The sequence below is a fragment of the Musa acuminata genome, chromosome BXJ1-9 (assembly GCF_036884655.1).
Source record: "Musa acuminata AAA Group cultivar baxijiao chromosome BXJ1-9, Cavendish_Baxijiao_AAA, whole genome shotgun sequence".
Taxonomy (NCBI): Eukaryota; Viridiplantae; Streptophyta; class Magnoliopsida; order Zingiberales; family Musaceae; genus Musa; species Musa acuminata.
Window position 1 is genome coordinate 4619905 of NC_088335.1, and position 23982 is coordinate 4643886.

The following is a 23982-nucleotide window of genomic DNA, read 5'->3' on the forward strand; positions in this document are numbered from 1 at the left end:
CATTCTCTAACGAAATGCATTACTAAGATGTGACATCACTGAAGATGCATTGTATTGTATGGAAAATGTTACCGAGACTCGATGTTTTATTTAATGTGACAGTGCGATTCTGAGCTGTAGAGATCGGCGTTTGTCGGCCACGTTACCGATGCATTCGTCACCAATCATGCTTTTGCCAACTCCCTCAACCTTTCCACCAGCTTTGCCGTGAACCCATCTTGCAGCTCCTTCTCCAACAGGAACTCCCTCCACTTGCCATGCTTCTTCCTCGCCTCCGCCTCAGCCGCCATCACCTTCCTCACCGCCGCGCACACCGACTCCCTCGTGAAGCTCCCGTCCTCGCCTTTCCTCTCCACCTCCACCCCAATCCCCAGGTCCCTGGCGAACAGCGCTGCGTTCAGGTACTGGTCGCCCTTCTGCGGCATCATCGCGAGCTGGCAGCCGGCCGCCACCCCCTCCATCACCGAGCTCAGCCCGGCGTGGCAGACGAAGCAGCCGACGCTCTTGTGGCGGAGGATGTGCTGCTGCTGCACCCACCCGCTGTGCACCATCCCCCTCCCCTTCACCCTCTCCTCGAATCCCTCAGGCAGCCTCTTCCTCACCTCTTCTTGCTCCCCGTTCGTGCCGGACTTGGGGCGGTTCAGGACCACCAGGAACGGCATGCCGGTCATCTCCAGCCCTAACAGGAGTTCCCTCTCGCCCTCGTCCGTCAGGAACGTCTCGCTGCCGAAGGAGCTGAAGACGACGGTGCCCTTCGCGAAGCCGCCCAGCCACTTCGCCCACCGGGCCTCCAGCTCTCCCTCCGGCGGGTCCGGCACCACCGGGCCCGCGAGCAGCATCGGCTTCCCGAACTGGCGCTCAACGTAGTCGATGTACGAGCCCTCCATCTCTGTGCACGTCTTGGCGACGATGGCGCTGCAGCTCTCGATGCATTTGACGACGCGCTCGTAGACGCAGGCGCCGCCGCCGAAGCTCTTGAAGATGTAGAGGAAGTCGGCGGCCTGGTAGGCGGGGACGGAGCGGATCGAGGAGGCGGCGGACGGGAAGCCCGGAGGGGGCGACATGATGTCACCGAGGGTCGGGGCGGGGCCGTGGAGGCGCCGCGCGGGGACGGTTAGGTAGGCGGTGGAGACCGCCGCGAAGACGGAGAAGAAGAGCGTCCGGACGCCGAGCGGCTCCGCGACCTCCGGCAGCCACTGCATGCCGAAGTCGAAGACGGCCAGGTGTGGGCGGAGTTCACGGAGGAGGGACTCCACCTGGGGCCTGGTCCCGTCCACGGCCAGCTTGAGGAGCTCGGCCGCTGGTGACGTCGGGGGGAGGTCGGCCGTGCTCTCGACGCCCGGGGGCAAGCCGGGCAGGGCCGGCAGGTAGAGCGGGACGACAGAGATGGACGTGGAGGCGGGGAGAAGGGACTCGATCCGGGGGACGTTGGCGGCGGCGGAGAGGAAGGTGACGCGCACGCCACCGCTGGCGGCACAGTACGAGATCTTGCGTGCGAGCTGCAGGAAGGGGCTGATGTGGCCGAAGGCGAGGTAAGGGAACATGACGACGTGGAGTTCGGAGTCCATGGAGTCAGGCTTCTCTCTCCTCCTCAAGCCTTTGCTCGTGCTACGGACGGAGGCCGAGGAAGCCGTGGGCAGCAGCACTACTTAAAAAGGCTTGCGAGCGACGGACAGTTGGTCCACACTACTGACGGAGTTACGAGGGCGAAGGGTGGACCGTCGGATGAAAGGTTAGTAGGTCGAGGGAACGGTTGGATTTAAGCCAATCTGACAACCAGCAACCGCATTAAGTATCGCTGGTCTCCGATCGTCCTCGGCGGATCGCCGTCGTCAGTCAATTCTTGTCCAAAGATCGCAAGGCGACTCCTCACCCATCACAACGCACCGCATGATTTCATCCAACTAACATGCAAAAAACGATTAGGTGGATGGAAGACGCGCGCCGACGCACGTGAAAACCCCACCAGCCAAAGTTTAGGAGAACTTTTTTTCTGATACTTACATATATAAAAAAAGAAAATTTCCATTTTTAAGAAACAATATATCATAGAAGAAAGAAAAATAACATGGAGATAGTAAATAAATCATAAAATTATTTGTGATTTGGAGGCAATTAGACCAGTAAAAAACTAGTATTACATTAACGTATCGAAGCCATGCACGTTCAAATCTATATTTAAAATAATAAAAAATTTATTATAATTAGTCATCCTAGTGCGGAAGAGGGGATATCTCATATCGTTGAGTCCTTCCCTATTCCTTAAACAGTTTACAGACATTTAAGAGAATGGATTTAACATTCATCTTTTCATGCTGTCTCTGTAACACTGAGTAAGAGTAGGGTCATCTATATACTTAACGTAACGAGTGATTTCATACTCGTTTGTCCCTTCCTAAAGCATAGGCATCACTGTATCAAGGACGTACGTAATTTTCACCGTCATGAGAATAATTCTTAAGTTACGAAATCAATCCATATAATTTGGACCAGTAAACCAGTTGACATCAAGTATACCACGTAAAATTATGTCGATCTCTCTCTCTCTCTCTCTCTCTCTGTTTTATTATGAGATGACTTAAGCTTGCTTGATTTGGGTAAATATGATCCATAAGAGAAGTAACCCAAAATTCAGGTAAAACATTTTGAACTCGTAATGTATGCACGATATCACAAACAATTATTTCTCATTTTATCATATATCGAGTCTAGTGGCGTTGACGAAAGAAAAATTTTTTCTCTCACATCCATAACAATAATAATAAGTTGTATTTCTTAGTTATTCACTGTATCCAATAACATTAACCTCTATACATGACAATATCAAATAACACTGCTTTCTATATGTGATAATTACATCCTTTGCCTGTTGTTTGCATTTTAGCTTGCAGACGTCTCACGATCGAGCTAAGCATTCTCCATGACGTATCCTACAGCGTCCACGAAGCTGCTCCACAGGCTGTCGGCCACCTCGACGACCGTCTCCCACGCGCCCTCGAAGGCCCGCGGGAAGACCTCCGACAGCCCCTCGAGCGCGCTCCTCGTCTTCTCCACCAGCTCGACGACCGCCGACGTCGTGAGCTGGAGCGAGCCCGTCGCGGCACCGGCGACGGCGTCGAACGAGCTCGAGACGAGCGACGCGACCGCGTCCTTGACGAGCTCCACCGCGTGCTCCAGCGCAGACCTGATGAGGCCTCCGGCCAGCTCGAGCGCGTCGTTGGAAGCTCGCCGGGGGATACTGAGGAGGCGGATGAGGGCGACTATGAGAAGCGCCGCCCCTCTGAAGACGACGAAGATTAGGAGTCTTGCCATTGACCCGATGACCCAGAACACAGCCTGCAGCAGCAGGAGCGCCATGGTGATCTCCCGATGCTCGGAAGGAGACGACATGTTTCTTCCACCGAACTACTTGAGCCTGAGCAAGTCTTGGCGTACAAGCAATTACATTGACACCTCCGTTAGTAGGTGCGAGGAAGTTCAAGATGAACTCCACAATGACCACTTTGGCATTGGAAGTTTGAGAGACGCAGGTTAATTAGTTCTCTAAACCATTGCACAGACCATTGGATTATTTTGGTCTTCATGCTTTTGATGGGTCTTTACACATCAACAACAACAACAATAATAATAGATTGATCTAATTTGATAGAATAACTGATGTATTATCTAATTAAGTCTGAGTTATTGATCCAACATGAAACTAAATCTGTCGAGGAGATGGCATGATTTATAGTTCACCGAACAAAATAATGAGTCTACGTGGTGAATCAACATACCGCTTGATATGGATAGTAATTACGATAAATCTCGGCTAACGTTAGCCGACGTCTCATGGCCGAGGTGCATTAACACCTAACTCAGGATTGGTTCAACCTGCCTCCTGCAGGCAACCACATCATTTAACATCAAACTCATCTATAAATACCCCAGAGTTCTAAACGAACAAGGGGGGGGGAACACAAGCACAACGCACTCGGAGACATCTTTTCCTCCAAAACCCTCTCCACATCGCAAATTTGATCATCGGAGGGGTCGGGCCGAGCTCCCGACCCGACCTGTGTGTAGGTGCAAGACGGTGTCGCCTCTTCCCGACGCTACGACAGAGCTTCCTCCCGACCCGACCTCCCGACCCGACATCCCGACCCGAACCACAGTGCTCGACCGCCGGGAGACCCCGAGGGACGCCGCCCAAGATCCCCGACATCCGGACCCCCGAACCGAGCCGCATCGGGCCCGAGGCCTCGGCTTAAAGGTGTTTACACTAACACCGCTAAATTAAGTTTATTACCAGAGAACCATGACCTAGAATCAGAACATGGAATCCATTCTTAGGTTAAGGAAATATGCTCCCTCCATGGGCACATCATAGAGAAAAGAGAATAGCTGGAACAAAAAGAAAAGATCTGCAACTGTCGGAAAGAAGTAAAACCAAAAGAGCAGATCTTGGATGTGATAAGCTGCCTACTCCTTGTACTTCATGGCAGACATATGAAAGCCAGGCATGTGGAATGAGGAAGCAAACTTGTCCACCGCTGCCTTGAGTTCCTCGATATCCTTGTTGTTCACCAAGCCTTTGTTAAAGTCCTTCAGCAGCTTCCCATGTTCCTTCTGAATGCTCAAACAAAGGGTTACTGCCTGGTGAAGGAACTCTGCTATCCGCTCAAAGTCCTTCTCAATCAAGCCCCTTGAGGTCATGGCAGGAGTACCTTAAAGATAAGCACATACTATGAGTAACATTTCCATAACAATGAGACAGCATTATAAGAGCATAAAGATGCACAAATTTTAACACAAGAAACAAACAAGATTTCCACTAATTATTCAGTGCTAAAGTACAGCATACATGAAGCAAAGCAGTTGTCCACTTATCCACGTAAAGCGCACATGAAAAGCATTTGTTGATGGTATTTTGAATGTGGTAATTTCTCCATAATTTGGATAGACTATTTTTCCTCTAATGAAATGTATCTTTATCGCTACAGTCCAAACAATACTAAAGGCCTCAACCTAAATGTAGGAATTGAAGACTGCCGCATCCATATGGCTATACATCAGAAACTGATGGGTGCGCGGGACACCAGTTCAGAGTGGCAAATGCTAAAATAGTTGGAATTTAGGTTAGGTAAAAATGAATATTCTAATCACTCCATTTCACTCGATATCTTCTGATTAATGCTGTCTCTTACATAAATATATCTGCATGAGAAATATTAAGCAGGTTCACATGCCATATCTTTCTTGCTTTCTGGTACGGTTGAAGTTGTTGCATGCAAGTTCCAACCATATATTGCTTCAAATGTGTACTCAAAAAATAATTTCACCATCAAAGATTAAGCAGATTCTAATAACTAACACATTCCACAAAAGATGACATTCATACCAATTCGTACACCTCCAGGAGCCAATGCACTGCTGTCACCAAAAACAGCATTTTTGTTGATGGTGATATTGCAAAGATCACAAAGTTTCTCAACCTTGTTTCCTACATACATCCAAAGGAGAAGAAAGGATGAAGTTTTGTGCAGGAGGTAACAAATAGTTCCGCGAATAAATATAAATGTCAATACCGGTCAAGCCAAGAGGTCGGAGATCCCAAAGGACAAGATGATTCTCAGTTCCGTCTGTCACCAGTTTGTATCCCTTGCTCATCAGATAGTTTCCAAGAGCAACCGCATTGGCCTTGACCTGCTTGGCATAGGCCCTGAATCCAGGTGAAGTTGCCTGCTTCAATGCAACAGCCAAAGCAGCAATCTGGTGATTGTGAGGACCACCTTGGAGGGCTGGGAACACAGCAAAGTTGATTTTATCTTCGAAATCATAGACAGCGTCTTCTGGCTGTCCCTTCTTTGGAGGCTTAGGGCCCTTCCTGAAGAAGATCATGCCGGATCTCGGTCCTCTGAGACTCTTGTGAGTGGTGGTTGTAACCACATCACAGGACTCAAAGGGATTTGCAGCTTCCTACAGCATAGAAGAATAAAGGCTTTAGTATCTATGAGAAGGCAGTGAAGCCAGGATTCCTGTGTTTGCCTAACACGGGGAAGAAACAGATCATAAGAAAAGACAATTTAAAAACACAAGTGTTCATGAAGAACGACTTCAGTAATTGCATTTTTCTAAAAGTGAAAATGGAAGACAATCTTTCTTTCTTTGTCAGACCAAGCAGAACATCACATAGATCTAAAAGAAATAAACAAAAGCAGTCTAAGGATATCCTGATAGATGCAGAATTATCATGTACGCATCTAAAGAAACATATAAATGCAAGGAAGAATTAGATTCTCAAAGAGGAAAAAGGCATAGCTGGCCATTTATCTTTAATCGTTCTAAAAACGATGGTTGCTATATATTAACAGAAATATACTATGATCATGATACTTGGAAGTATCATAAAGCCATCCTTTGTCATCATTTACAATCAACTAACACTTGAACTTTGATAGACTCCGTGAACAATGGTTGCCTTGAATAATTAGATTTGCACTCGATACCATCAAAAAGCAATATAATCAAGATATCATCTTTATACAAAAATGCAAAGTTTTAACGAGGAGAACCAAACAGAACAAGTATCTTCAACATTTTCCGATTCAAAGATCTACTTGCATCACGAAAGTCAACAGACGCAGATCAGATCCAGACAATTCGAGTGCATGACATTACAATTAAAACATCGAGAAATTCTCCATCCTAGCCATCAGATCTTGGCTGTCCTCCATAACCCTTGCAGTCATAAAGAACATCCCCAACCTCAAACAACCCATTTTTCAGGAAACAACAATAGCCCAGAAAGGAGAGAGAGGAAAGAAAGAATCATAGTCATTACCTGAGCGGCCACGAGGCCACTGATGTGAGCCATATCGCACAGCAACAATGCGCCGCACTTGTCAGCAATGGACCTGAATCTTGCGTAGTCCCAGTCTCGAGGATACGCGCTCCCGCCGCAGATGATGAGCTTAGGGCGGAAGTCGAGAGCTTTCTCCTCGAGCTTGTCGTAGTCAATGTAGCCGGTGACAGAGCTGACCTTGTAGGGCAGGCTCTCAAAGTAGATGGAGGTGGCGGAGATCTTCTTTCCCCCGGAGGTGTAGTATCCGTGGGTGAGGTGGCCGCCGGAGGGGAGGTCGAGGCCCATGATGCGGTCGTGGGGATTAAGAAGGGCGGTATAGGCGGCAAAGTTGGCGGGGCTGCCGGAGTAGGGCTGGACATTGACGCCCCACCTGGCAGGGTCGAGGCGGAAGGCGGCAAGGGCGCGGGAGCGGCAGAGGTTCTCGATGGCGTCGATGTGCTCATTGCCACCGTAGTAGCGGTTGCCGGGCATGCCCTCGGAGTACTTGTTGGTGAGGGCGCTGCCGAGGGCCTCGATGACGGCGAAGGAGGTGAAGTTCTCGGAGGCGATGAGCTCGATACCGTGGGACTGGCGGTGCTTCTCATGCTCGATGAGATCGTGGATCTCCGGGTCGACGGTGGACAGAGGGGTGAGGCCCCACTCGGCGACTGACTCCATGGCGGAGGCGGAGGCGAGGCGGACACGTTGGAGAATAGGAGAAGAGGATGGAAAGGAGAAGCGGAGTGGAGGAAGAGAGGGACGTAGTCGGGAGTGGGGGAATGGAGAAGAGGGCTTTATAAGGTGGGAGGAGGGGTCGAGGGTCTGAGGCCACATGGACTGCAAGTATGATGGATGTTTAGGCGCTTGTTACTGGGGGAGCGCGGTGGTGGTGCACAGGATGCTCGTCACCTGTTTGCGTTAATGCCGCAGATGAGAGGGTATCCTTTTCCTCTGGTGGTGTAAATATATAGGAGATCTTTTGTCGCATGATTTCTCCTATATATTTTGAATTTATGTTGTGTTTTCTTGTTCATTTCATTTGGTAAGAAAATAAAAAGTCCTATAATATGCTATTTAGTCTCTTAGTTTTTAATTTTTTTTTCAATATATATATATATATATATATATATATATATATATATATATATATATATATATATATATATATATATATATATATATATATATTCGCGTTGAAAGGATTGATGACGCCATACTTAACAAGATTGATACGAACAATTAATTTAGGAGGTCTTGAATGGTAAATTGATCGAAGCACATAAAAAATAAAAGTAAACTAAATATCACTTTAAAAATCATATGTTTGTTATACTGGCAAATATTTTGCACTATTTTCTAGCTAAAGGAAAAGGATGTTATAATGATAGATTGAAATAAATCATACCATCAAAGATAAAGCTTCGACCAAACCCAAACCAATGCACCGAACCCACCACGAACTCAAGCGGGCCGTTGGGCCTTACGAGTCCAAATCAACATTCCCCGCTCAAACCTATGAGGGTAGCATATGTGATGCTTTAATGCAAGAAATTAATTGTATTAAAAAGAAGATGCATAGTATGATTATGATGAAAATTAAAGATGTTTTGTTTATTATATGTCAACCAAAAACCTAATTAGCTTGCTAAATCTTACTATTGCATAGATAATAAAAGATATTAATACTTCTATGATATTAAGATGGGGCTAATTACATATTATTCTATGTAATTAACTATCTTTAATATCTCATAACACTTTTAAAAATTAATATTTATATATTTATAAAAATAAAATATTTAATCTTATTTCTCCTCACATTATCAATTCTACGATGAAAATAATATGCGTGCTGTCACATGTGGAAAATGACACTAAAACAATGTTAAAAAATAATTTTATAATATTATTCTCATCGATATTAATTTTTTATTCGGTAACTTTTGTGAAAGCGATTTTCTTCTCCGACTTCATCCTCTCCTTCGGCTTTGATATCCTCCCAAACAACCAACCGAGAGGAGAAAACTTTAATCAAATCTCGAAAGCTTCACTTCGATCTGAACTTGAGCTTGGCTATCAACATCCTCCGACAACCGATCCTTCTGTTCTTTCTAGTAGCCCTCAATTCTTTCATGTAAGTCATAGTTTAGGCAAAAAACACACTGTTTTAATGCTGTAAAATTACCTTTTTTAACTTTATTTTAGTATCATTTTTTGCATGTGACAACACATGCGATATTTTCATCGAGAGAATCAACTACGTGAGGAAAAACGGGATTAAATATTTCACTTTCGTAAGTATAAGAACCTTGATATAACTTTAGAAAATGTAGAAATCGAAATACTAAAGATAGTTAACTATATGAGGTAATATATAATTAGTCCTACTAAGGTGTTTGGATCATCAGAAAATTTTAAATTCTTTGGATTTAGTAACGAAATTGATATACTTCTACATCTAAAAATAAAATAAATCATTCTTCTGTTTGTTTGAATCCATGAAAATAAAGATCTATGACTATCATACATGATATATATCATTTATTAAAGCTTACCACACTTTCGAAATATTTTTCGATATAATACCATAGCAATGATTTACCAACAGCTATATCTTCCAATAATATGATACGAGCAGGTAATTAAAGAGGTAGGCCAAAGTACCTTGTTGCATGTGGTCACGTTGAACGTTAGATACATGTGGAAGATGTCCATGGTCCGTACTAAGAGCGACATGGCCTCGTCTTCAGGCTTTTGTTGAGGTGCCAGGGGAACCTTGGCGTTTCCTGGGGTCTGGCATGAGCTGGGTGATTCCTCCTCTGCACCTTCCTTCAACATCAAGAATCCGTATCCGTGAGGCAAATGTTACTGCTTGTCTGCTAGAAGAAAAGAAAAAGACAACTAGCAGCAGACAATAAACTTAACTTCGCTGCAGTATCATCCTTCGTAACTCTTTCGCCATTCATTCCCCGCCTGAAGGTGCAGGTCTGTACCCATTAACTGCAACTGTTGCTGGGAAGATTCTTGCTCTGTCGATTATAATCAACTGCACAGACATCACAACAACAACGCACTGTAAGAAATATAAGGAGTTCTGAATCAAGAAACTCATCTGCAGTTGACACTGTAACTTGCAATTGATGAAGACAAGATGCTTTGCCCTGCTGCTCCTCGCCATCATGTAGCAACTCGGAGATCATTTACCATCGGAGAATGGTTTAGGCATCAGGTATGCAGATTCATGGTGGCAAAAGTCTAGCAAACAAGACAACCAAAAATACTGCGAACCAATTGCATGTGTCTGGTGCACTTCTTGCCAACACCTGCAGGTAATATATTGTCAGGGGAGTAGCAGTTTCTACTGTCTCGGACGAATTACCTTCATCCCAGAAACATAACGATATAACATGAGTACATATACAAGAAAACTGGTAAATCACATATATTTTTTTTCCCTCACCGACTCGGCCAACCTTAACAACCTCTTCCTCTATTACATTGTCTTGTACTCAAATGCCAGATTTCTGATATGTTGCTAAGCATTACAATGTACAGCTGTCTTATGATCCAAGGAGAAAACCAAACCAACCAAATATTGAAAGAAACAAAGAAATATTTAAGAGAAATGAAAAGATACTACTTAATTTTAATCCTCAATCACTTGAAATCGAAGCAGGTTTCAGTATCAAACCCAAATAGAATTGGGTTGATGCACCGTCGCAGTTTACCATGACTTCCAGAGTGAGACCGAGAGACTATCATGCACCTCCATCTACTACCATGAACAAGCTGCCCACCACACACAGCAATGGTTCTTTTCCTCCCGTAGCTCAACAATAGGAGTCAGAACGTTGCAGAAGCCATTAAAAGGATCATAAACACAATTCCTGATCAGACATCACTTGAAGTATAATCGAATGACTCTGTTGTTGAATTGGTGTTATCGTATCGCCATCTCTTGAGTCTTTCGGTCAGACTCAAACTCGGCTCACCATCATCTTCAATGGCACAGTTGGTGGGCCTCCACTGTTCAACTAGGGGAGCTACCCTATTGACTGCATGGCTCATGTCAGGCCTCTGATAAGGTTCACGGGCTGTACAGTGCCAAGCTAGGTCTGCAACTTCCGCCAAGCTCTGATGAGCTTCTTCATCAAGCTCAAGAATTTGATCCACCATGGCGTTCAAAAATTTGTTCTTTTCATGGGAAAATCCCCTACGGAATAATGCCACCAGATGGCTATCTTCAGGTGGGAGCGACTCATCTAGTACTTTTCTCCCAGTAATTAGCTCCATCAATATCACACCAAATGCATAAACATCAACCTTGGTCGACACCTTTCCAGTAGCTGTTAGAATATTGCAGCTCAGGATCAATAAGTACACAAGGCAAATACAAAATAACCTGAAGCTCAAACTTTGTTCAGTAAAAAGAATCAATAGAGAATTGTAGTAATTGGGCTTTCTGTACGGTGATTTCCTCTGCTATTTTACCTTAATCTCACTTTCATACTCTCATAATTTTTTGCCCTTCTAGAAGTATCCTAGATTGCATTACTTGTTTTGTAAGTACATTGCTCTCTCTGATTCATGTAATGACCAAGCATTATTCACAGTTTTAGTTAAAAAGGGAGACAATTCAGCTTATCAGCAAGTAGCAATCCAGAAAAGCCATAAAACAAATTGTTTCAGTAATTAATAGCATCACATAAAATATCAGTCTCCAATATCAACTAATATAACTGCTACTTCAAACATTTGATGAGAATAGGCACAGGAACATGTCAAGAAAACTTGTGCTGTTCAACCAAGAGAGGGTTGTGATGTACACTTATCCCTGTTGTAGAACTGCTCCTTCCACACTTGGACCAAATAGTTTGTTGTCTTCAACTTTGAATCCTTAGACAATTTGGATATATTGATGTCACATAACATGAATAGCTTCTAATGAAAAGCATCTTCTTGTTCACGTTAATCAAAGTAAAAGAATCCTTTTTTTTCTCTCAATCTCTGATCCAAGAAATAGATACTTTTGTTTGTGTCTATCAAAACTTTGGCTCCCGGATTCTTGTCAACATCTTGTCTTGAGAAAGATCCAAGAGGAATATGTAGAATGAGCCAAAATTAAAATCATTATTATTCAAAAGGATCATTGTTTGTGGATTTATTAGTTATTGTTTCTAGCCAATATCGCATCATTCTGTTGCTAAAATTTTCAGATTTCATATTTATTTGTATATATCGTCAGATATGCTTTTGAGTTTCCATATATTCATTGTGACATTTCTCAATATGATTAGGCTGATTATTTGTGTACTTCTAAGCAGTTGAAAATGTTCAGACATATTGCCTAAAGTTCCAAACTAGATTTGACAAGGTTCTTAAACACTGAACCTAAGAAGAACTATGAACCTTCTTTACTAATCAGAACAAGTCTTTGAATTGATATACTTGAACCAACAGTTAATTCAATATGCAAATTTGCAAAAAGAAGAACAACATATGGCTTTTTAATTAACAGTCTGAGAGAAAAAAAGTATAACAGACTTACTAGCATACTCAGGAGCAAGATACCCAAATGTCCCTGCTAATCGTGTCATCATGGACTTCTGATTGTCATCCGCAAGCTTGACCAACCCAAAATCAGAAACCTTGGCCCTCAAGTCCTTGTCCAAGAGTATGTTAGAGGGCTTCAGATCTCTGTGAATGAAACTTTCTTGAGCCAAACTATGCAAGTACTCGATCGCTCTAGCAACATCGAGAGCAATCGTCAGCCGCTGCTTCCAAGTAAGTGGTGGTTCGTGTCTGCTCTGCCATTCAAACAAGTGATCCCCCAGTGTACCCCCAGACATGTATTCATACACCAAAAGCCTCTCTTGAGCATCATCACAGTAGCCAAGAAGTGTGACCAAGTTCCGATGCTTAACCTTCTTAAGAACATCAATCTCTGCTTTGAACTCCTCCTGCCCCTTCTTACCCATTAAATCACACTGGTTTCTCTTCACAGCAATCAGAGTCCCATTATGATCCCCTTTGTATACAATACCAAACCCACCCCTGCCCAACACATTATCTTCGCTGAAATTATTAGTAGCCCTTCGAAGGGATTGGATTGATATGTGCATTCCTTGAGCTTCAACCATGTAGGAGCCAGTGCTCCCGGCGCTGCTTTGGCTGTAAAGCATCCCCAAGCCTCCACCATTGCCGTTCATACCACCCACCCCTATACTAACTATCTCTGGCTCGTTTGGAGGGGTTCCCATCGGAACACGGCCAAATTTCTTTTCCTGTTTCTTTTTATGATAATGCATAAACAATGCCACTGAACAACCAACGAGAACCACCACTGCCACGATTATGCCAGCAATCATGGCTGCTGATGACGACTTCGATCCACCGGAGTTACCACTGCTGCCGGATGTAGAACCAGGCATCCCGCTTGAAGGAGAAGAAGAGCTTCCGCCGCTCGAGTCTGAGTCACTTCCTAGCTTGGTGTTGCCATCCAGCTTGAGCGTGACGGAGCTGGAAAATGCCGGTATCTTTCCTGAGAGGCTGTTATTGCTGACATCCAGCAACTGGAGCTGCGGGAGCTGCGTCAAGCTATCTGGAATTAAGCCGGTGAGGCCGTTGTTGCTTAGATACAGCTGACGCAGAGCGGTGAAGCTAGCAAAGGCCGGCGAGATGACACCGCCAAAGTGCTGGCTCCCGAAATTGAGGACGATGATGTCCTTCTGCGCGTTGCAGGTGACGCCCAGCCAGCTGGCGCATGGGTCGTTCCCCTTCCATGACTTAGCGAGCACGGCAGGGTACCCGAACCCCTCGGCGACCGCAAGCAGCGCCGTGACACGAGGGTCGCACGGGCTGTCGCCGGAGTTGCAGAACTGGTTGCCCTTGTCGATGTCCAGGGTGACGGATTTGCTCGAGAACTGCGGGAAGGGCCCCTGGAGCAGGTTGTTCGAGAGGGTGGCGTTCCTGAGGGTGGGACAGGCGGTGAGGGATGGCGGGACGACGCCGGTTAGGGCGTTGTCGCGGACATTGAAGGACTCGAGGGCGGTGAGGTTGGAGAGGTCCGGGATAGGCCCCGTGAAGCTGTTGGACTGAAGCCAGACCATGGTGAGCTGCGGCATGGCGGAGAGGACGTCGATGCGGCCGGAGAGCTTGTCGCGGGACTGCTGGTTGTTGAGGAGTAGCTGCTGCACGCTGGAGTCGGCGAGGGAGGACGGGAGGGGGCCGGTGAGCTGGTTGTAGGAGAGGCGGAGGACGTTGAGGTTGGGGAGGGAGCCGAGGAAGTCGGGGAGGGTCCCCGAGAGGGAGGCGTTGGAGGCGGAGAGCTTGGAGAGGCCGACGGCGGCGGCGAGATCCTGGGAAAGGTTCCAGGGGGCGAGGGGGAGGTCGTCAAGGGAGATCTCCTGGAGGGCGGAGAGGCCGGCGAAGAAGGTGTTGGGGAGTACGTCGAAGGCGTTTCCGTCAAGGAAGAGGGACTGAAGGGAGGCGAGGTCGGGGAGGAGGGGAAGGGGGCCGGACAGGCGGTTGCGCTGGAGCTGGAGGGAGGCAAGGGAGGTCAGAGCGTTGAGGGAGTCTGGAAGGGTGCCGGAGACGCCGCGCGAGGCGAGGTTGATGCTGGAGACGCGGCCGGCGGAGCAGGTGACGCCGTCCCACTCGGGGTCACAAGGGTCAGAGCCGGTCTTCCAGCTGGAGGGCACCCCCGAGAGGGCGCGCGCCAGCTCCGACATGGCCTTGGCGTCCGGCGAGGAGGAGGAGGAAGGCGAGGCCGCGCGGCATCGCCGCACCAGATCCAACGCAACGAGCAACATCACGAGGTGGAGAAGACGGGGGACGGCGGCGCCTACAAGGCATTGCTTCCTCCTCTTCGCCATCGCCCGAAGAAACCTAGATCTCGATCTCGATCTCGATCTTGATGGTGTGTCTGCGTCTTTGGTCTCCGTTTGGGCACGGAGAGAGAGAGAGAGAGAGAGAGAGAGGACGATGAGGCGGTGGGGAAGAAACAAAAGAGAAACAATGGGGAAAAGGTGACGAGGGAGAGAGATGTGTGACGAGCGACAGAGGTTGTGGTTGGCAAAGCCGCGTGGTGGCCGAGGCAACGGAGTAATTTTAGTTTCTACCTTTTTCTTATTTTTGATATAATTATATATAAAAGAAATTTTAATTTCTCCTTTTTTTATTTTTGATATAATTATATACAAAAGAAATTTTATTTTATTTTCCTCCTTCATCCTAAATTAAATTATGTCTTACAATTTTAATATTATTTATGATCGTTAAATATATGATGAAAATATTATGATCGATCCTATATAACAACTATATCATTTCTGTTGAAAATCTAGTTTTGAATTTTAACAAAAGACATCTATTTTTAAAATAACAGTATTTTGTTTTTTTCCCAAAAGAAATTGGCTCTCCTTATATGACTAAAAAAACCAAAATATCTACATTTTCGATATATATATATATATATAATATATATATATATATATAATCTTCGATAATGTTTTATACACTAGTAATTTTGGTTTAAATATTTAATCTAAATACTTGTATTTTGTTTTTAATGCCTCCTTTTTTTTTGTATTTATCTGTGAGAAGCCGCCGTTGAGTAATTGGATGGCAGCGGCTTTTGGGGGGGGCTGTGTTTGGCCCCCTGTCTCGACCCAGGAAAGAAACCTTATCTGTGTTCCGCTCAACCCTCTTTTCTCAGGTGGGACCCCGAAGATTCCTCGGGACCCACAGTGACAGCCTAGTGGCGCGAGAATGAAAGCCGAAGCGTGCATCACCCAAACCAGGTGATCTTCCACACTGCGGCAAAACTAAACAAGTAGTTAAACTAATGTTTCTTAAAATAAAAATAAGTGATAATGATATAAGTATATTCACCCGATCATCACTCATGGCAACATAATTAGCACAAAAGAATAAGACCCCACTTAATAATCCAACCAAGTAGAAATCAGTCCAATATAAAATATCAAAACATATATTATTTGTATCGTAAAATATTCTATGATTAATCCATTCTAAAACATTGATCATGGTAATCGAGATTAGTTAATGCTTACTCAAAATTCTTATTTTTCGATTTACTAATGCATCTAAGAAAATTTGATTTCAACTTTTCTATAGACCAGTATTTGATTGAATATACGAGACATTCTTGACTCTATCTTAACTTCTCGTGCATATAGATTTAAATCAAATCGAGTTGGTCCAGTCCTCAATGGCATCCTCATTTCGAGATCGATTACATAAAATTCTTATTTTTCGTTTTGAGATCAACAAGTATGTCTAACGAACAATGTTAAAAACCCCATTCGATTACAACTTTTGCATAGGTAACTTCTCATGCATATGGGTTCGAATCAAGTCGAGTTGATCATATTTTGATCGATATCTTTCGCATCAAATAAAACAATATTTTGAGAGCTATTATACTTTTTAATAGATATAAAAAGATAAAAAATATATTATAACAAAAGATGGGTCTAAATTTAAATTCATGTACCAAATAAGTTTTTTTTTCTCATATATATATAAATATAGACGAATGATATTAAATCATATAAAGCATAGGAAATATTATTTCACATTATTATGTTTTTATAAAATATATATATTATATAATGAAGGAAAGTCTTTCTCCACTAAAAAAATAGTTCACAAATATAAATATATAAGTATGTATATAATGAAAGTTTCCCCTCCATGAACACAATAAGAAACAAAAGGAATTAACATGAAAAGTACTATCCACTAGTCTTGAAGTCAAAAGGAGCAACAGTGCATTAATTAGCCGAAAAATACTATACAATAAAAAATACGACACGTTATACCTCCCATAGAATTATTATTTTGAGGACATCATAATTCGTGGCTTCTCGAGGATCTAGAAATATGTAGAAGGTTCTGGAATGCATGTCCAAGTGACACTTGCAATGTCATCTTGATGTTGGTGTCATCGTCTCCAACGCAATGGTCATGTCTCTATCACTTTCGAAATAAGATATTAATCAACTTAAATATCTCAACGTAGATATCGAAAGATAAGTATCGTCACAAATTTTTCATGAAGAAAAATATAGGCATATTTTTTATGATATATAAAAGTTGGGTTTAGCTTTTTAGGCTTTCCCCCTCCTTTCATATATTAGATATTTATCATGATAATAAATATGCTAAAATTATGTCAAACCTTGGTGTTTATAAATATATACAAAATCATAAAAATCTAAAAAATATATATTATATAATGATAATATTCCTGTGTTATACTCATGTACTGTAACAATATTGAAACTATGCTAAAGCTTCTCATTCTATATATATATATATATATAACCATAGTAATTATGGCAAAATCATATCATATATCTCTCTATAAATGACTATAAAATTATGTAAATTATAAAAATATTAAAATAAAATATTCTATAATATAATCAAAGAAACTAGGTCATTGGATAATGATCACTTGATAAGATATATTTTATAGCACACAACAAACTCCATGTGTTTAATGGAAGGGAAGAGACTTGAACTAAAAGCAACCTAAGTATAGAAAAATAACGAGAGATGTTGATATCCATCCCAAGTAATAATATTAATATATAAGTTAACCTTTGATGTGTAAAAGAAACAACTCATCATAATGATATTGAAATATAAGTTAATATTTGATACATAAAAGAAATAACTCATTGTGCTCTTATCGATGATCTACATCATTTTTCTAGATAAAAGGTTTCAACTTTATTTTATCAAGAAAAAAATTTATATTTTTTTATAAAAATAAATGATAAATATGAGATTCGAGCATATATATATATATATATATATATATATATATATATATATATATATATATATATATATATATATATATATATATATATATATATATATATATATATATATATCAATGAAGCCATCAAGATCTTTATCAACTAAGAAAAAAATTATATTACGAAAGTACTAAATAGAGTCTACTCGAAAATAAACTATTTTATCAATTCATGTGCATAGAAAAAATATTTAATAGGAAATATAATATTTAATTATATAATACATTAATAATTATAAATATTTTTTCAATCAGTAAAGATGTTTCATTTCTCAAATTATAAATTAGAAGTAGCTTACCTAAAAAAGATTCTATATATATAAAGTAAAGACACTTAATGAAATGTTGTCAAATTAATTATGGTATAACAAAAGCAATTTTCCATATAATTAACCAACCTTTTCTTTCTAATAGATATATATATATATATATTTATTTATTTATTTGTGAAATATAGGAAGCTTGGAGTTTAAGTTTGGGTAACTCTGAAGAAAATTTATAGTTCATCGAAGAATTTTATATTTTTTTTATTTGATAGATGATTTATTATTATGTGTTTTATTAATTTTGTAAATAAAAATCTTCTCAATATTTGGTTTGATTCAATTGGATTGAACACAAGCAGCTCAATCAATAGTTGTGAGTAGGTGATAATTTCCATTTTATCACCTTTGCTTGCAAGAAAAGTTGAGTTGAAACTGAGGACTTTTGTCTCCAAAGGGATGAGAGAGGCGTGTGAGTTTGACTGAGGAAGTGATTCCTTACAAGGCATGCATGACTTGCACACACACACACACACTCATAATCACAAAAGCATGGTGTCAACTATCTATCTCACCTAACTCACATGGGATCAGTTGAATTGTGTCTCTTCATGATCATCTAAGGTTGGCAAATGCCTAATTGATGTCTTGGTGTGGTGGGAGTAGGCATCATGTAACATTTTACAGCTTAAAGATTGACTTTTTTTTTATAATGTAATGAATATAGGATGTTTCTTTTTTTTGAAAAAGAATCCACATCTTAGATTTTTTTTCGCGATATTATTTCTTATTTTTATAATATTCGTAAAGAACTTTTACATTTCTCATATGCACTTAAAATGTTCTATTATAAGAAAATAGACTTTTCGTTTCAAGTCTCGGTCGATCGAATTCATCACGAGTCGAATCGAATCGATAACGATGTATTTGATTTATCGAATTGATTAAAATATTTTTAAATTAGTTTAAATCCATATTAATTACAATCATTAATTTTATTATACAAAATGAGTCTTAATTATCTTTAATTTTTTAATTGAATCTTGAATGGTTGACATGTTCCCAACTATAATTCGATAAAGATGATATTTGATCTCAGAACCTCTTGTGAATATTAATAATATAAAATATCAAATTATGAGAGTATGATGAGTATACATACAAGTCATCGAGTGAGTTCGAACCATTTACATGTTTGGATCAAACTTGGATACACACAACCAGAATAATTAGTCGGGTGTCTGTTCATGTGACATTAGATTGCACACTTTATGGCTCTGACTTTGCATTACTAACCTGTTGACTCTAGAAATCTTCGACGTATCTATACAAATCCCTGTGTTCTTCACATCTCCTACCTTCCCAATTGCTTTGATGAAAGCTTTCTGGCCTTCCAATCAAATCTTTCTGTCACCCATTTATTGACAACTACGTTAGAGAGAGAGAGAGAGAGAGAGAGACAGATATAGTCAACGGTTAGCGGGGGTTTAGATGCGGTTGCCCACATGCACACGCCACGTTCCCGTAAACCCGCCGCAACTTCTTACGACTAATGTCATCGTCTCGAGATGGTCGTCGGCCTTTTATTCTTTTTAATTTGAATTCATTTACTATGATATCTGATTTTTAAATTTATTTAATTTTAAATTAATTATATATATATATATATATATATTTAGATCATGTTAGATTAATTAGGATGTCAATAATATCTTCTTATAGTAATGTGATTTACTTTATTTTATTATTAAAATTTATATGTATATTGTTGGAGTTGATGAAGCTAACAAGGATGGCATGCTAAGACAATGCCAAGTTGTATGAACTTATAATGTTGAGCAGTTTGCTGCTCTTCTTGCTTGTTTTTGTTGCTTTCAATCTTGATTGCCAAATATATTTGAGACTTGAATTTAATCCGAATCTAATATTAAAGTAAACACTTGATAGACAAAAATATAAGTTAGCATTCACGTATGGATCAAAGGATGCACGAAAGACAGTATTTGATAGTGAGTTTTTGAATCGAAATGAAGAGTTAATTTGTTAGACGATTTACGTATAATCATCGACTATATAATATGTTATCGGATTATCAACTTTGAATGATAGTCCTTTTTATTTTACTGTGTTAGAAGTATAACTATTATGTTGTTAATCAAAATTCTCCAAATCCTAAATATTCTTCATTTTGATATGAATGGTAATCTTAATTTGATGATCACATGTCCATTGAGTATTGGTCTTAGCTGGCTAAGCATCAACATTGTTAACATCGAGCCTTGATGTCATAGCCTCAAAATCCACGTGGCAACTATCGATTGAGTTAGATTATCTATCTTTTCGACATCAAACCTCCCTCCACTTACCTTAAATATAAATATATTATAATTATAGTTAGAATTATAAGTATAAAAATTATAATCATATTTATATTATTAAAAAAATTAATATCAAGATCTAAAATTAAGTAACCATATATTGAAGTTTAAATATGCATATATTTAAATATTATTTAAATATTTTTATCTAATTTGTAAGTTTGGTATTGTACGATCAAAAAACTATAATAATAATGATATGTAATGAGTACTAGAATTTTTTTTTTTATAATTATCCTTTCATATGATATAAAGTAGGAACTAAGGGAAGATGAGAAAATATAATAATTAAAAAGAGACAAAAAAAGATAATTTAGATATTATCAAGTCCTTTATCTATTCATAGGTGAGAGCTGAGGGCATAAGATAAATAATCAAGAGAATCATATTATCATTATATTTTTTTATTAATTAAAATTTAATTAAATCTATAATACATCTTGCCTAACATAATATAACAAATGAGTGCAACTAAAAATAGAAATACTCATCAATTCAAATATTGAATTTAGATAATATCCATAATCTCTAGGATGTGCTAGGTTAGAGCAGAAAGCATTGAATAGTTAACAAGAAAGTCTCTCACATCAAATTCATTTCTTAAGAAATCATATCATAATTAATTTTTTTTAATTGATCAATAATCATAATCAAAGTTATGATATATTTTATCCAATCAAATAAGACTAATGATATAATAAGAACGAGTGCAACCAAAAATAGATACACTTAAGTCACCGAAAAATCTAAAGTTGGGCTAAAAAGCACTGGAACAAATTATTTCTTTGACATTTTCAACCTACTTATATTAGGTTTGGACAATCTTTTGAGTGAATTTGGGATAAGTCTGGATAGAAATTTTTTTTACAATATTGATATTTTGGTATGATGATTTTTTTTTACAAAAACTTATCCGAAAAATCTTAAGAAGATATCCGATAATTTAGAAAATTGTGGGATCAATTTTTTTATTTTCATCATTTTTTTCTTTGCAAAAAGAAAAAAACTTTTGAGATATCTTCGTATCTATGTCTCGACCAGTGTCAACTACACCTACTTCCACTTTAAATGACTTATGTATTTGGGCTTAGGTTCCACTTCAAATTGCTTCTGAAGCAAACCCATATAATTGGGCTCGACGTGGGTTCGCCTTCCTTAAGTAAAATATACTACATGTAACCCAAACTCAAACATTCTGTAGAATATACTGTTTTAGGAACGTATATGTGTGCGTAAATTGTAATATTAAAATTTGGAGTAAATATGATATTTCTAAAATCTGAAAGGATAGATATATCAAACCTTTATATTATTATTATTATTACTATTACTATTATTATTATTATTATCCTTATCCATGCGTCTCTCAAAGCCCATCCCTTTCTTCGCCTCCAATGATTGATCTTGGAAATCTCACAATGTCCATCAGTAACTATATGGTTTATGGGGTGGCATTAAAGCTCCCTCCACAATTCACTTCTCCTCTCTCACTCGCTCGCACTCTTTCGTGGCAGGTTTCTGCTGGCAGAGGGGCACATACGGCTCCTCCTCTGGCGTCCAAAGCCCCGCAACCCCTATCCACCTACTGTGCTACCTCCTCGGCTTCCAGCTCTCTATACATACCCAGAGGTCAAAAACTCTCCCATCTTTCTCTTCTCTTGTTCTCTCTATTCTTCTTCGTCTCCGTTCTTGTTCTCTCTATACATACCCAGAGGTCAAGACCTTGTCTTTACCCATTTCTTCCGCTTGTCGCGGTGGTTCCCCTGCTCAGGAATGGAAAAGGAGGGATTTTTCGCCGTGAACTGGCAGCCGAAGATGTATTCCGGGTCCGACGGCGATCAATTGCCGCATTCCTATCTCAGCCTCAGCTGGGGGCAGCCCATGTGCCACTGCCGCGATACCCACTTGGAGTCGGCGCTCAGCTCGCTCGTCTCGTCGCCGTCGTCCAGCACGCCTGCCGGCAACGAAAGCGTCGTCGTCAGTGAGCGCAGCGGCCGGCTCTGCGGCATCTGCAACTCCGGGGAGATATCCCCTCCCTCGCGGTACCAGAGTGCTAACAACACCTCGTGTTACAGGACGCCGCTCGATTCCCCTCCGAAGCTCATTCTTTCCACGATGGGTCACCAGCAGCGGGGCAGGGCACCCCTGCCGATGCCGGGGAATCAAACGGCGGCCGAGCAATTCGCGCCGTTCACAGCCGACTCGGGATTCGCGGAGAGAGCCGCGAGGTTGTCGTACTTTGGAGCGACGAGTGGCGGCGGTCTTGGGGCCCAATTCGGCCTCGCCGAGGCTGTAAAGCTGTCGAGGGTCTCAAGCAGCCAGTCTCTGATGGCAGCCAGCCGGCAACAGATGGGAGCTTCGAACAGCGGCAAGGAGGCACCAATGACGGACGCAGAGAGAACGAAGACGGAGACAAGGTTGAAGCTTGGTGGTCGGACGTCAGGATCTTCGACGCCAGACGAATCGTCGTCAATGTCGGATAGGATGACGACGAGCAGTGCAGAGACCAACTCGAGGAAGCGGAAGTCAGCTCCAAAGGGGGCACCTTTAACATCCTCCAACACGAATCCTCTCAAGGTATGCCTCGAGCTTGACTCTTGCACCACGTAAGTCTCTGATCGAGCACTAAAAAGCCAAGAATTCTCGGTTTGCAGCTGAGCGAGGTGGGAGATTCCGATACAAAGAGATGCAGACCAGCTGAAACCAATGCGACGGCGGTCGAGCCAAAGAAACAGAACAGTGCGAAGCCTTCGGAACCCCCCAAAGACTACATCCATGTCAGGGCGAGAAGGGGACAAGCCACCGCCAGCCACAGCCTCGCGGAGAGGGTGAGCAATCGAACACTTCTTTCTACGGTGATCAGCCTCCTCGTGGCATCAAGTTTGATATTGTCTTCTTCCTCGATTTACCAGGTCAGAAGAGAGAAGATCAGTCAGAGGATGAAGCTTCTGCAGGATCTTGTGCCGGGCTGCAGTAAGGTAACAGATGCTTAACCTGTTCTTGCATCAAGATGAAGTCCTGACTCTTTCGAATCTTAGGCAACCGGCAAAGCGGTAATGCTGGACGAGACCATCAACTACGTGCAGGCATTGCAGCGGCAAGTCGAGGTAGGATCATAGAAGAGAGTCAATTTTCACTTCCCTCGGTGAGCTACTTCGTCATCTGTACTAATGCTGTCACGTTTCAGTTCTTGTCGATGAAGTTGGCGACCTTAAATCCCCAGCTAGACTTCTCATGTGCTCAGCAACCTCTGGGGATCCCTCTCGAGAGCATGGTGGCCAATGGATCTGATGTACATGGATCCCTCTTCGGATAGGCATTTCTGGGAGAACGACCTCCACTTAAGTCTGCCTGCAGAGTGAACCGGAAGACACTTCACATGAAGACTGAATTATGATTATAAGATTTCATAATTTTGTACTAAGTGAGAAATTAGCATTGGAAGCTTTGAACTAACACCATCAGGTCTGAGTGCCGAATTGCAGCAACATTTTCTTCTTGCCTCAGATGTAAGATTGTAATAATATGGGATGGTATGGTTGATGCTATATTGTATTATGATAAGGATGAAATGTGATACCTGTTTGAGCTGGAAGTCAACCATAAATGAATTTGGAACCTCTCTTCTTCTTCTTCAGTAACTTAGCTTCTGTTCCAAGAGGATCA

At 41.5% G+C, this 23982-nt stretch overlaps 3 protein-coding genes across 10 annotated transcripts; 1 reads left to right on the forward strand and 2 right to left on the reverse strand.

Moving 5' to 3' along the window:
• Positions 1-35: 35 nt before the first annotated feature.
• Positions 36-1914, reverse strand: LOC103997158 (anthocyanidin-3-O-glucoside rhamnosyltransferase-like). Its single transcript, XM_009418310.3, has one exon. The coding sequence runs from the start codon at positions 1566-1568 to the stop codon at positions 165-167; it is 1404 nt and encodes a 467-aa protein (XP_009416585.2). The 5' UTR covers positions 1569-1914; the 3' UTR covers positions 36-164.
• Positions 1915-4303: 2389 nt separating this feature from the next.
• Positions 4304-14858, reverse strand: LOC103997161 (serine hydroxymethyltransferase 4). Of its 8 annotated transcripts, none has more exons than XM_065082205.1 (6): positions 9488-10049; positions 8229-8336; positions 6824-7732; positions 5568-5958; positions 5381-5482; positions 4304-4706 (listed from the first exon to the last, which is right to left on the reverse strand). In XM_065082205.1, the coding sequence occupies exons 3-6, from the start codon at positions 7655-7657 to the stop codon at positions 4462-4464; spliced, it is 1572 nt and encodes a 523-aa protein (XP_064938277.1). In that variant the 5' UTR covers positions 7658-7732; positions 8229-8336; positions 9488-10049; the 3' UTR covers positions 4304-4461. The 8 variants fall into 8 exon arrangements, 2 of the variants coding, with proteins under 2 accessions (XP_064938277.1, XP_064938276.1); XR_010479164.1 differs by lacking the exons at positions 4304-4706; positions 5381-5482; positions 5568-5958 and adding an exon at positions 12372-14858 and having other exon boundaries at positions 7711-7732; positions 9488-9652; positions 9775-9869; positions 9955-10146; XR_010479163.1 differs by lacking the exons at positions 4304-4706; positions 5381-5482; positions 5568-5958 and adding an exon at positions 12372-14858 and having other exon boundaries at positions 7711-7732; positions 9488-9652; positions 9749-9869; positions 9955-10146.
• A 6864-nt stretch (positions 14859-21722) lies between these two features.
• Positions 21723-23916, forward strand: LOC103997162 (transcription factor bHLH62). The gene is made up of 6 exons (XM_009418320.3): positions 21723-21945; positions 22088-22893; positions 22971-23144; positions 23229-23294; positions 23355-23423; positions 23504-23916. The coding sequence occupies exons 1-6, from the start codon at positions 21735-21737 to the stop codon at positions 23630-23632; spliced, it is 1455 nt and encodes a 484-aa protein (XP_009416595.2). The 5' UTR covers positions 21723-21734; the 3' UTR covers positions 23633-23916.
• Positions 23917-23982: the final 66 nt, after the last annotated feature.